We start from the raw sequence: 14,727 nt of genomic DNA, 5'->3' as shown, positions 1-14,727 counted from the left end.
TGATATTCAACAAAACAAAGTAGACCCATATGTATGTGTGTGTGTGTGTGTGTGTGTGTGTGTGTGTGTGTGTGTGTGTGTGTGTGTGTGTGTGTGTGTATGTATGTGTATATACATATATATATATATATATGTATAGCTATATCTATACACAGTTATATATAAATATATCTATCTATATAGATGTAGACAGATCATATAGATAAATATAGATATAAAGACAGTTTTATATATATATATATATATATATATATATATATATATATATATATATATATATATCTTTTTCATTTTGTTAATGTTACCATCTTGGAATTGTGTTTTATCTTAGTCTTACTAATGGTAACTTGTTCAGAATCATTTGTCATGAAATTAGTTAGTAATTGTTTTATTCTTATTCTGTGAATTTTTGTTATAGCAAAAAAAAAAAAGATAATTTGGGCTTGAGTTGCAGTGTGAATGACTGTTTGTTTGTGTCTTTTGGCTTTTCCCAGTTAGGGGTCGCCACAGCGGAACTCCGGTCCACTAATGATTGGTAGTGGATTTTTACGTACCGGGTTACCAGCCCTGACGCACAACCTTCAACGAAGGCATGCCCCATTCATGTATGCCTCCACACAGAAGACGCTCTAGCTGAGAATCGAACGGAACAACGTCTTGCTATAAGGCAACAACGCTACCGCAGCACCACCACTGCAGTATCGCAGTGTGAATGACTGTAATCTGAGAATTCAGAATTCTGGGGAGGCTGCCTAGGCTGAGGGAGAGAATAGTTATTTTGTCTCTGGCTGATGGGATTCAGACTTTTGTAGACCACTCCCAAATATTAGGAAAAAAGAACAAACAGTATCATGCAGTATTATTATTCAAGGATCTACTGTTATGATGTGCATCTGATACGAGTATATTCTTAGCTGAACTACTAGGTTACAATATTCCCAAGTGGTGAGAATCCCAGGCAGAGATGGTTTATGTCTATTCCTCCAGCTGCTGAGAATTATCTTTCTAAGTCTCTAGAAGATCTAACTCAATCTATCAGAAATGTGGATATATAAAGCCACAAGATGCTATTATTTGCAACTGTGCAGACCATACACCTCTTCTCCTCTGCTATATGAATCATACGGGACACTTGAAGGCTACCTTAGCAAGTCACACTGGCTAATTTCTTGGACCAGATGCTGATTTCAGCAACTGAGATGTTTTTCTTCAGTCATAAACATATTCTTGATAACATCATTTCATCAAGCATTTGTGTTGATAGCTCATCGTTCCACTCCTGTTGGGTCGTTTATAGCTCAGAGTAATGATGAGTGCAACTGAAATAAGAATTATTGTTTTTCCTGGTCATTGTTGTGACTGATGACCAGATATTGAAAACACATTCAATTTCAGTCAGTCTCCTTACTAACAGCTGATGCTACCAATACACAGTTGGCAGTGTATGAGGCTTATTCAGAAGGTGCCATGCTACTTATGAGAGGAGATGCTCACATGAGCATGGTCGATGTGCATTATTTGTTGGGTGGCACCAGAACTCCAAGCAAAGGAATCAGCTGATTTAACTCAGACATTACTTAGTGGGGCAGTTACAGATTCAGTTAAAGTTGGTACCCTGGTGATTGACATTCTGCATTTGAGCACACACACACACACACACACACACACACACACACACACACACACACACACACACACACGCACACACACTCTCTTTATCCATTTGCATAGGTTTAGCCCCCCCCCCCCATACACACAGACACAAATACAAAACTGGATTTTTATTCTATTTAAAATAACTAAGGTACAAAAGCTACAACATAAAACCTGGTAAATTAATTGAAAAGGATGCCTGACACTATAGTCACCTACTACTAAAACATTATTGTAGTTAGATGCAGTCTCTGTGGGTTATAAGGGCTTGGAATCTGTACCCCTTTGACTCTTAGAGATATGTGTGTGTGTATGAAGTATGGGTAGGAAGGGTGATGTGGGTATATCGTTACGTGAACTAATGTCTAAGGCTTCTTGTTCTTCAGCCTGGAAGGCTTAAGTGGTGTTCTCTTAACCTTGGCATAAATTGGTCTTATTGAAGTATTGTGTGCTCTGTGTGTATATGTGTGTTGTGCTTACCTAGTGTACACTGAGGTGAGATGGTAGCTCCCAAGTTAAGTAAATAATTACATCTCCCAAATATTGAATCATAGTGAGGTGGCAATAAAGAGTTTTCTGTAACTACACTGCCTCAAAATACTGCAATTAGGCTGGTTACAGAAGGGGCAAAAACTGAATGAGACTCAATCTGGGACAGTGCAAATGAAGGGGTGTAAGAAAGCCGATAGCATAACAACTTACTCTTCATCTAAGACAGGGAAGAACAGCTAACAGGACCAGAAAAATTGATAAAATGGGATATGGTTAAAGGGGTCCCCTTTACATTACCGAAACCACACTTCACCGACACACAGAAGACCGAGACGAAACGACCGACAAGCAAGTTGACCGAAAAGGTGATTTGCCGACAGCCGAAAGACCGACAAGGGTAACGTGTGAGCGCGACTCGGTAAGTGTGCGATAGTAATGGAGTTAGGAGCGGTCAGGTAAGTGTGCGATATTGTGGGATTTTGGGTTAGGGTGTGGGAAAGGTGAGTGTGTGGTAGTGTTGGAGTTAAGGTTCGGGTAAGGTAAGTGTGTGATAGTGACGGACTGTAGTTTAGGGACGGGTTAAGTGGGTTAGGTTTAGAGTGCGGGTAGGGTGAGTGTGCGATAGTGACGGGCTTTATGTTTTAGGGTGGGTTAAGTGAGTTAGGGTTAGGGTGTGGGTAGGGTAACTGTGCGGTAGTGTCGGATCTTAGGGTTAGGGTTAGTGGATATGTCATTGTGTGTCATGTGTAGTTTACGTTGTTTGTGTCGGTGTAATTGTGTTCGGTTTTGTGAGCTGTCGGTGTTGTGTGGTTTCGGTTATTTGGGGTCGGTGTTTTGTGTGTCGGTGAAGTGTGGTTTCGGTAATGTAAAGTAGACCCGGTTAAAGAATACAGGAGCATGAGCTAACTGCTGTAGTATTTTCAAGTGCAAAAAAAAAATGTAAAATAGACTGAAATCTGCAAGAATAAAAGATAATTGGTAAGAACAGGCACATTTAAATCAAATACCTTTACTGACTAAGCTAATGTCATTGCTAACTAACTAGAAAAACAGTTAGCAACAGATAGTTTAATCGAGTGGATCCAAGTTCAGGAACTGTAGCAGCTACAGATAACCTAAATGAGTAGCTTATATTACAGCAAGATTATCACACAGGTGACCTTGTACTCTCTAGTGTAGTGTCGTGATGTAATAGTGTAGAGCTGCAGCTTTAAAAGCAAACACTTCAATAATCAGTATCAAACAGACATGTAGCAATGCCAATGATTAAAAAGTGCAATCAGCTGGGATAAGAAGTTAATTTGTTTTTCATATACCAAGTATCAGTAACAGGCAACAGTAATGAACAACAGAACCAAAGCAACAAGACCCAATAATTAGGGGCAGCTCGTGCTATAGGACTGCAGGACTGCAGCCCTTCCACCTACAAACAAAAAGAAAAACAAACCATGAAACATAAAATTAAAGAAAAAAGAAAACAAAAAATATTTTTTCACAAGTCCCAGAACTAACTCTGCATATGTGCAGATGCACTCAGACTGCCCCGCAGATGACCAGGAATCTGTGTGAAGTCAGACTGCCTGAGTCAGCAGTCCGAATACAGGGAAGGCATTTCTGCCCTGCAGATGCCCAGGAATCTGTGTGGTGATGACCGCACAGAACAGAGGAGATCCGGACTGCTTCATCAGCAGACAGGACCTAAGTTTTAAGCTCTTGCAGGGGATTTTGTTCATTGCGGACTTGGATTCCAAGCGGGCTTAATGGAGGGTGGACTTGTTACTGCTGCTTCATGGATTCAGGGCTTTCATTGCGGACTTGGATGTCAAATTGTACTGCTGCTTCATGGATGTCAAGTGGGCTACTTCGTGGACTTGGACGTGTACTGCTGCTGCTTCGATCTGACACATTTAAACAGGTAGGTGGGGTGTGTGTGTGTGTGTGTGTGTGTGTAAAATGCCCCAGTTGCTATATACTAGTGGCTAGAGCAAACTCATGGTAGTATACTGGTGGCTAGAGCAAACTCATGGTGGTATACTGGTGGCTAGAGCAAACTCATGGTGGTGTGGTAGGGAATATCTCAGGCTTGAACTCTGTACCTTGTATGCAGATGTTAAGGGCCTGAATTCCCTACCCACCACCATTTGTAAAACATTTACAGATTTTTGCCTCATATTTGATCTGTTCTATTCCTCATAATATCTGTGGTTTCTAAATGCTTAAATGCTTGATATTTGATGGTGCCGTGGTAGCATTGTTGCCTTACAGCTGTAGGTTCTTAGGTTTGATTCTTGGCTGGGGTGCCTTCTGTGTGGGGTCTGCATCTTCTCCCTGTGTTTGTGTGGGTTTGCTTTTGTGTCCTCCCATGTTACAAAGACATGTCTGCATTATTTCTTCATGGGTCTCTGCTGAAAATTGTTTTTTTGTTCCAAGTCAGACTGTCCTGGTTAGCAAATGTTAAATAAAATTGACAAGCATTTGAATTTCAGACTTCAGGTTTCTGAATGTTTAATTCCTTATTTATTTGATGGTGCAGTGGTAGCATTGTTACCTTACAGCTATAGGTTTTCTGGTTTGATTCTTGGCTGGGGTGCCTTCTGTGTGGAGTCTGCATCTCCTCCCTGTGTTTGTGTGGATTTGCTCTGGTGTCCTGCCATTTTACAAAGACGTGTCTGCAGTATTTCTCCATGGGTATCTGCTGAAAATTGTTTTTGTTCCAGTCAGAAGTAAAATTGACAGGCATTTGAACTTCAGACTTCATATTCTTCAGAAAATACATAGTAACACAACCTTTTTATTCTAGCAATTTTCTAAGTTGATAAGATGAATATTTGAAATGTGTCCCTATTTTTGGGACTGTATTCCCCCATTATTGAATTCACTGAATATGTTGTTCATTGTTCATTGATTAGTACTAAGCTAACTGCCCTTGTGAGCCATTTTAAGCCTAGCCAATTATCCCTTGTGAGACTCAAACCCTGCACCTTGTGTTTGTTGGCAGTAACACTGGATCTGCATTGATGCCAAAATGGCATAACCATAACTAATTAGAGTTGTCTTGATTTGAAATGTGGATGTATGTATACAATTGCACATGCACAAAAAAATGCGCTGTTTTTATGTTCACTTTATATATTTAAGCTGAATATGCTAAGCTGATGCACAGTGTATTTGAATAAGAATGAGTAATATTAATAAGCATAACAGAAGGAGAGCAGTGACTAGTTATAGTTTGCAATTATATTGAAATCAATTAAGCAAACCATGTGATGTCACAGGAAATTATATTTAGAAGGATTGTAGGAGAAAGCAGTTAGTCTGAAGAAGTCTTCACACTGTGAAGATGAAAAGCGTTTAACAGGATTTTTTGTATCTTAATTGTTTTAACAGTTGGTTTCACTTCACAGTTATTTGTCAAATAAAAGGCTTGCTGATTTTACTAAGTGGACGAACTTTATTACAACAGAAGCCACCATACGACAATTTTAGCGAAGAGGATGAATGTTTGCTTTCTGCAGCCGTTTGTTTGTTTGGATGGTTTGGTTTTACTTTCTTGGCGTGTCTCAATCTGTCCTACCTGAAATTCATACTGTAGCAGACACATGGTCGAAGCTCTTTCATATTATTCTCTTTTAGTTTTTGTTAACAGTATTCATCTTGTTTTTTTAAATTGTGTTTTCACCTTGTTTTTAAATGGTGTTTTCATTACACTGTTGAATCCTCAGCTGTGGCTGTTTAGAGTCATCATTTGTTTCTCTAACAGGATAAAATATCAAATTTTAGGTGCCAGAGTGGATTTCTGTATTTTAGCCACTGCTTCTCAGCAAACTAGGTCAGAAAAAATGTATTTGTGTTATGTGAGACAATGCTGCAGCTACATATTACAGGTTTAGACAAAATCACACAATCCAGATTTGTCTGTTATTCTGGAACATTGCTTAACTAGGAGGGAAAAGTGGAACTCTGTATGTAAAAGTTGCAGTTTGAACAAAAGATTGTCTTAAAACTGTAATCAAACAGAGTGCCATTGTGTCGGTAACCTTGAAGGCAACAAGTACTGTGTAAAGGAAAGTCACTACACATTAGATAAACTTGTTCAGAGTTTGAGAACATTCTAAAATGTATCAGTGTGCAGTCACTAAACAATAATTACATAATGTTGCTGTCAGCTTAAGAATATGAATTATACTTGAAAAGAATATTCCAGAAGGTGCCACCTAACCTAGCCAGTGTTTTGTTTCATGGATATAAGTTAGTCTTTGTAGTCTGCCATACTAGATTTACATTCTGTATGATCTGCGTATCTGCCATTCTCTTTTGGAAAATAAAGCTTGCTCCAATGTTTTTATCTCAGGGGAATTTACTTTGAGACAGAACAGTGTTCACCACATTTACAGTTTGTTATTTTTCCTTTCTTTGGTTGCCTGTGTCTGTATGCGTACATGTGTGTGTATGCATATATGTGAGTGTGTGTCCGCACACTTTTGTAAGCATGTACTTAAAGATGAAGCAAATACGTTGAAGTACTTGTACTAATCTAATTAGATAACTAATAATATGTCCACCATCTATCACAATGAATGCAGTTTTCTTTTTGCTGGTTTATTTCTTAATTCATTTTTTATGCTTAAAGATATGTTTAAAGATGACTGTAGCCTTTAAGCTGGACAAAATGCCTCCACAAAAATTATGATTTTATACTAAGGCTTATGTGATGTATCCCTAGCTACACCAAGGGCAGTTGTTCAATAAAGAATTTTAAATAACAACAAATCCCAAAATCTGCAGAGAGTCCAGAACCATGCTACTCAAGAAAAATGTGTTTAATTCTTAAGAGAAATAGTGCATTCTGGTGTTTTTCAACATTTTTGAAATAAATTCTTAAAACATCTTCACAAAACACTTAAACAGTGCTAAATGTTCCATTTGGTGATTCCCCTTTGTACATTTTCATCATGTCACAGTCCATTACCATTAAAATTCTTTGAACTAATATAATGGATCACTAGTAGTGTTACTGTAAAACTAGAAAACAACATGTAGGCTAGCCCACCAGCACAGTGTTTAGGGTTCCAGCTATAATGTTGTACTTCCCTGTGATTAATAGGATTTTTAGTCGACAGACATGGATGTTGCCCAGGGTATCATGAGTGGCTATTGTTGGGAGGGAGGGAGAGACAGAGAGAAGAGAAAAAGGGGACAGCTAGCAGATTATAGTAAAAACTGAGCTCCTGATTCATTCTATTACCTCTCAGACTGTTACATTGTTGACGGTTAACCATGACGATTGATTCTAAGAAGGTCAGTTATGTACTTGAAAGCCGTATCTCACAAAGGCTGTTTAGAAAGCAGATTGCCAAGAGTAGTGTGAAGGAAATGTAGGACATATACATCATGTTCTGATCAGAAAATTAGCAGTGGACAATGAGGACGTCTAGTGATGCCAGCCTTTCCTCATTTGCAGCAAAGTGTCTGCCTTTAGCTACTGCAGCTCTTTTTGAAGCCTTATATTGTCTTACTAATCCATCTGTCTCTGTTTATCTTCTTCCATTACAGCACTGTATTGGAGGTGGTGGTTTCTTCCCAGAAGGTAATCCAAGTCAGTGTGGTGATTTCACTGGATTTGCATGGGATGGTTATGGAACTGGTCAAGGTGCTAGTGTAACGAAAGAGATGCTGGAATCAGCTGTTCTCATATTTTATCGTTAAAGGACTTTGGCTTCAGTGAATAACAGTTACACTCAGCATTGTTAATCTGCATTGCATTATACCTCACAGCTTACCTTGTGATTTCACTAATATTTAACAGTGCTGTGTACTTGTTCATTGCACTATCAACATTCAAAAAGTTCAATTTGTTTTACTTGCAGTGCTGTAAAAGATTTTCTTCTTTCCACCAAAACTACCACCAGGGGGCATCAAAGCAATGTGTACAGTTCACACAACTTTTATTAGGATAATTACAGAATGAGAACAGACTGAAGCATGTCCAAATGGAAGCAACAGGAACCAACTGTTAGAACATTAGAAGGCTAAAATAGAAACAACTTTGTGTAACTGTTGTCGATCTTGTCAATTTTGCACCCGACCTTTTAATAAACTCAGAAATGTTTGCTGCTATACTGAGGTAGTGGATTAAAACCATAGACTATCAGTAGTGTTAGCTGCATTTATGAGTTTAAATGTATATTTATGTATTTTTTATCTGTTTCTAACTTCCCACATTATTAGAACAGGTGTAGCTAATACTATTGTATTATGATGATGAAAATTAATCCACTCATTTTAGACTAAATTCATTTTTCAGACTTGCTTACCTGGTTTACTTTACTTTTTGGAGGATTTACTTGGTCTTAAAAAAGTAAAAACCAAACGTAAAATCTACCAAGGCTAGACCTTCCACTGTGTGATTCCTTAAACCTCTTGTATTAGAGGCAACATGGGATATATGCAGAAGAGTCATTTGCATATATCCCACATTGCCTCTAATGCAAGAGGTTTAAAGGGAATCACAGAGTGGAAAGTCTAGCCTTGCTAGATTTTTCTTTTGCTTTTTAATGACTGTTTTTTCTGTGTGCCCTATTTACTCATTGTTTTAGTTTGTTGGTTGGGATATTTTGCAAACACCCTAATGGTTATGGATATCAGCTGGGTACGGCAACCTTGTGCTTCTAAAGGTTAACCAAACATTCCACTTATGCTGTGCTGATGATGCCATAAGAAAGCTGAAACATATAGGTTCACATATGGGGGAAGTTGGCTTTATTGGCCTGAATTTGTCCCAAATAGACTTAAAAAAGTCATGGACATTCAGAATTGCCATATAACTGAAAAACCTGATGTTCCTAAAGGGGAAGTTGCATATATTCCATATTGCCTCTAATACAAGCGGTTAAAGGAATCACAGAGTGGAAAAATCGAGCCTTGATAGATTTTTCTTTTGGCTTTTACTGATTGTTTTTTCTGTGTGACCTTTTTACTCATTGCTTTAGTTTGTTGGTCTTAAAAAAGTGGTAACATTAAACCATCCTATTTTAGCAGTAAGTCGTGTTATATATTCATTAGTTGGAACAGTTAATGTGACTTGGAGGTGTAGAATATTACCATTAACAGCAATGAGAGCCATTATATCATTTTCCCATGCCCAGTCTTTTATGCTACATACAAATTCTATGTTTGATTGCTAACCATTCTTCTACAGGATATGGTAAAAGCATATTCAAAGTTATTAAATATATTTGAATACAAAAGATTCTACATATTATAAAGCTTACCATATGCAAATACTGTAATGGTATTGTGTACTGGAATATTAGAATGTGAGTGAAATTAAGATAAAAATCAATTATGAACAAACATTAATATCTTACAGTCCCATATTTTTATTGAAAGTGATTTGTTGCTGTTACCTTGATGTTGCTTGTAATTTATTCATCCATTCTGCATTTTTGCTATAGTCATGTTTTGCTTTGAATTCATTTTCTTTTCTTTTTTTTCTTTTCTTATGTTTATGTTCCTGTGCTGCTTACCTCCATGTTTTTTGCTATGGAATGTTCTACGACCTTTGACATCATGTAGGGAATTCCATTATGGTTGTAATAGCTAACCATGGCAGTGAAGACAGTGATGGGTTTCCTACTTTCAGTAGTGATGCCAAAGACAGTGATCAGCCTGCGACTTGGGTGTTTTTAATCCTTATAGGGATGATCCATGTGTAACATTATCTGAAAGCTCATATGACGGGAACAGTGTATTTAATGAAAATATTTGCTTTCCTTCGTACCACAGTGACTGGCGTCTGGGGAATCATGAAAGTGTTACATGGGTTCCCTTTATAATTTCAAAATACTGAAATCCCAACTTTCAGTACTTTGAAATTATAATACCGAAGCCTTGAACTTCTGAAACACCAGAAGCGCGGAATTCAAAATAGCGAAGTTCGAAGCTTCTGGTGTTGCGGTGGTAAGTACGTATGAGTGTGTTGGTTAGGGGCTTTAGTGTATGCTAGTGTGTGCTTTGGCTGTGATGGGTGTGTGCAAGGGGCTGTGAAATGTGTGTGTGTGAGTTACCTTTGTGTGTATGATTGTACGATCTTGGAGTTAGTATATATATAAGTAGGGGTGTGTGGGGGGGTGCTGCCCCCTACACGAGGGGTGCAGGGTGGCTTGCCCCCCTGCTTGTCTGTAGTGTAGGATTGTTTGTTTTATTGTGGGGGAAGATTGTGTGTATGTGTGTGGGGTATTTGCACTGTAGGTTCACAATTTTAAATTTCACGGTTATGGGGTTTTGGTATTTAAAGGTTTCGGCTATAGAATTTAGAAATACTGAAATTCGGGATTTCAGTATTTTGGGATTCTATAGTGAGCCCTTATATATATATATATATATATATATATATATATATATATATATATATATATATATATATATATATATATATACACACACACACACACATATATATATATATATATATATATATATATATATATACATATGGTTTACTATCAAAATTCGGAAAGGCAATTGTGCGCTCATGCAGAATGCCAAATTGAAACTATGAAAATGTACTCACCAGTCCCTTCATAAAGTTGGAAATCATCACCGAGACAGTCCCATTCATAACACCAAACTTCCGGAATCAAAAGTCAGTATTAACAATGATGTTTTGCAGGGGGGCAAGCTGCGCCCCCACACCCTCTGCAACTTAAATATACCAACTCTGACATCGCACTACAGTGAGTAAAATGGGAAATTCCCCATTCCGCACTGTGCCAAGCTCTACACTCACAATGCTGAACCATAATAATGAATGCAGCTCTACATTCATTATTCTTCTTCTTCTTTTGGCTTTTCCTGGTTAGGGGTCACCACAGAGGATCACCTGTCTGCTCATGATTGGCAGTGGAGTTTTACAGTGTTGAGTTGCCATCCCTGCACCAAATGCTTCCACAGAAGGCATGCACACATGCACGCACTCAAGCCTAGGGCCAATTTAGAGTATCCAATCCACCTACAGCATGTCTTTGGGATGTGGGAGGAACTCACATTCGTTATTATGGTTCGTAATATTGCAGTTCGGCATTGTGGCCCTTGAGTGCCATGATTTCGAACAAGTGCCAGTTGTAAAACTGCCATTCCACATTTTAATGGGCCTCCCATAAACCACCCCTTACATCCTGTTTTACTTGTTCTAAAACATAGAACTTAAATTTACTGTCTGGACATTCTTTCTGGTGCCTGTACAGTGCATTTGCATCTTTCATCATGGAGACCTCATACATATGCTCATATATATGCCTTCTCAAAGACCTCTCTGTCTTACCTATATAGAAGCTATTGCATATTTTACAAACACTAATGTATATCACTCCCTTACTATTACAATTAAAATGTTCCTTAGCCCTCATCTTAAAATTTCCGATAGGGAGGTTAATACCTTCTTGTTCTAAAATGTTTCCACACTGTTGTATTGGCAGTTAAAGCTGGACGCAACTAAAAAACCTAGGTTAAATGACCATTTGAGTATAAATAGTGTCCTAAAGTTAAGGACAGCTAAATTATAAGAACAAGTAGTGTAGTATCAGTAGAAATTGACTGTAATTAATATGTTTATTATTCTGGAACATTGTTTGTATGTGATAATTTTATTAATTTTATTTTTGTATATGTTTTAATATACATTTTAAGCACTAAAATTGTTGACAAGGGAAAACATATTAGATCAATGCGTGTTTAACAATGGATGACATCAGTTTAATTAATATTAATGAGATGAATTCATTGGGGGAAACTTGTTTGAATTGTATAAAAGGAGTTGTTATTTCATGATTCTTATGTTCTGATGAAGCTCGGGAGATTCCTTGGTGAAAGCGCTTAACTGTATTGTCAGTATTAAAAACACGAAAACAAACCAACGAAAAAGAACCAAGGTGCCACTGAGACTTTCCTTCTTTAGCGGTATTCCAGTTTTATTAAAGTTGTAAAAAGTTCCTTTAAGCGCACAAATACTAATACACTTTTCGTCACTATAAATACTGCGACTTCTTCAGAAGAAAACAAATGCATAGCAGTCTACCAATCCTTTTAAATAAAGGACTTGTTTAATTGTTTAATCAATCAATTTAATAATCACCACTTTTTAAAAGAGACTGCTAGCATAAATTATAACTAACAAAACTATGCGTACTTCCTTTACCCTTACAAATTTTAAAATCAAGAACGTGCAATTATCCTTAAAATTAAAACTTATCTTATGTTGCTTATTTTATACAACAAAATTAAATATTAAAATTCGGAATTTATGTTGAATCTAAAAAGTGGAACATACTCTAAAATGTACTTTTTTACTGTTATGAAAATGAAGGTCATAGCTTTAAATTTAAAGCTATTGACCAAATAGGCGAAGACCCTAGAGGGAAGTATGAACCATTAAAATTGGAGAGAAAAGAACTAGTTTGGCAGTTAAAAATAAAAATAAAAATAAAAACAAACGCAAACCATTACCCAGGAATTAATGAAATTACTTCGATCAAATGTATCCTGAGGTTAAAAAATCTGGAAAGATAATATATCAACAGAAGTCTGGGACTCCTGATTTGAAATGGTCAATATTTAAAGTAACGTTTAGTTAAACAATCCAAACAGGGTACCTATATAGTACAACCTGTAATATAGGACGAGGTATTAATAGTTAACAATCCCACCTAGGATTTTTAGTCAGTCAACATTTCTATTGTTTCCTATAAGGTCTTTATTGATCTCTTATAATATTAGTATTAAGTACTAGGACCAGGTTTTATTTCCTGAAGTGTATTTTCTATTTGTATTTTATACTTAAGAAGGATAATGTTTGTATTTTTAAGCCTTCTGAATACTATTACAAACTGGTAGTGAAACTGTGTAACCCCTTAAGGGCTCTTCGAACTAGTCAAAATGTATTTTGAGACCTATTTTACCTCACTTTAATGTAAGTATTTAAAAAGTTTTTTTTAAAAAAAGTACATTTTTGAGTATGTTCCACTTTTTAGATTCAACATAAATTCCGAATTTTAATATTTAATTTTGTTGTATAAAATAAGCAACATAAGATAAGTTTTAATTTTAAGAATAATTGCACGTTCTTGATTTTAAAGTTTGTAAGGGTAAAGGAAGTACGCGTAGTTTTGTTAGTTATAATTTATGCTAGCAGTCTCTTTTAAGAAAGTGGTGATTATTAAATTGATTGATTAAACAATTAAACAAGTCCTTTATTTAAAAGGCTTGGTAGACTGCTATGCATTTGTTTTCTTCTGAAGAAGTCGCAGTATTTATAGTGACGAAAAGTGTATTAGTATTTGTGCGCTTAAAGGAACTTTTTACAACTTTAATAAAACTGGAATACCGCTAAAGAAGGAAAGTCTCAGTGGCTTAACTGTATTGTGTTTTTTATCTGCATCTACGTTTTAAACTTGTGGAATATATTAAAGAAGGGTTTTGTGACTTGACAGTGGTGTTTTGTGCTTGCAAAAGTCTCAGCAATATTACTGTCAAACAAAAGTGCCCTGGATTTTCAAAATCCATCTACCATGCCCACAAAGTATGCACAAACACACTGAAAATATGGGCCTTGTGATTATGTATGAACAAACTGTTTTGTGCGCTTGTAATAACATTCAAATGCACAATAAACTCTTCAAAATGCTATACTTTGTGAAATGTGCTCTGAAATGGCTGTATTCTGTGAAATATGCCCTGTAATGGCTGTACTTTGTGAAATAACTTTACTGTAATACTGCACAAACATGCAAACACTTTAGATACTTCTGATAACTCAGATATCTTTTATTAATATGAAAAATATGGATTCACTAAGCACGTTTTGAAAAATGCAGTCATTTCCCTTTATTTTGTTTTATGTAATTCGGACTTTATTTCAAACATTTTCCATAGTAATTTGAATATTTTTATCAGTATCGTACATATCAGTTTATGCGAATATTGTTTATAGCATTCTGCATTCTTCATTTCATATTTTCCCAATAAGAAATAGTGCTGAGCAAATTTTAATATCTGAAATTTGTTTCTGACCTGTTTTGCGAAGTATACACAATGGGCAGGATTCACGAAGCCTCCGTATAAGAGTTACAAGTCTTACATGGAGGCTGCAGTTAAACAATGTGACGTCAGCATGCCATGCATATGAATGAGGGCATGCTGACTCACACCCAAGGCTAACACGGTCCGTGTAAGAAAGTATGGGGCGTGTCCGTAGGGCGAGCCCTGCAAACGGACACTCCCCCAGAAGAGTAACAGTCCCGAAAGTAAACCCCCACGACAGAGTCAGCGTAAATGTCAATAAACACAACACAACACATGCCCCCACAGGCTATAAACATAAAATGTATAAATGAACATGTTATATATTTTTTTATAAGTTGTAAAGATATATGCCCGTGAGTGCGCTCGTTTGCGTGGGCATGCCTGTGGCTTAGCCACAGTTAGCAGTCAGTGGAAAAGCATATAAGATCTAAATATGCAAAGTACACTAAGAAGCAATAGCGTAGCGGTAGAGACATCAGCTGAAGAGGAGACAGTCATGGTTCG

At 36.8% G+C, this 14,727-nt stretch overlaps 1 protein-coding gene across 1 annotated transcript in view; it reads left to right on the top strand.

Moving 5' to 3' along the window:
* The window catches only part of LOC122791320 (intelectin-1a-like), a 326,139-nt gene extending 317,608 nt beyond the window's left edge, over positions 1-8,531 (top strand). Inside the window, exon 8 of the mRNA XM_044059028.1 lies at positions 7,699-8,531. Within this exon, the coding sequence (XP_043914963.1) occupies positions 7,699-7,851 (153 nt within the window). The 3' untranslated portion in view covers positions 7,852-8,531. The remainder of the gene's footprint in view (positions 1-7,698) is intronic.
* Positions 8,532-14,727: the final 6,196 nt, after the last annotated feature.

The sequence above is a fragment of the Protopterus annectens genome, chromosome 17.part0 (assembly GCF_019279795.1).
Source record: "Protopterus annectens isolate FY-2018-M chromosome 17.part0, PAN1.0, whole genome shotgun sequence".
In the NCBI taxonomy this organism is placed as follows: Eukaryota; Metazoa; Chordata; order Ceratodontiformes; family Protopteridae; genus Protopterus; species Protopterus annectens.
The sequence above is the reverse complement of the archived record's forward strand: the minus strand, read 5'-3'. Positions and strand labels throughout refer to the sequence as shown.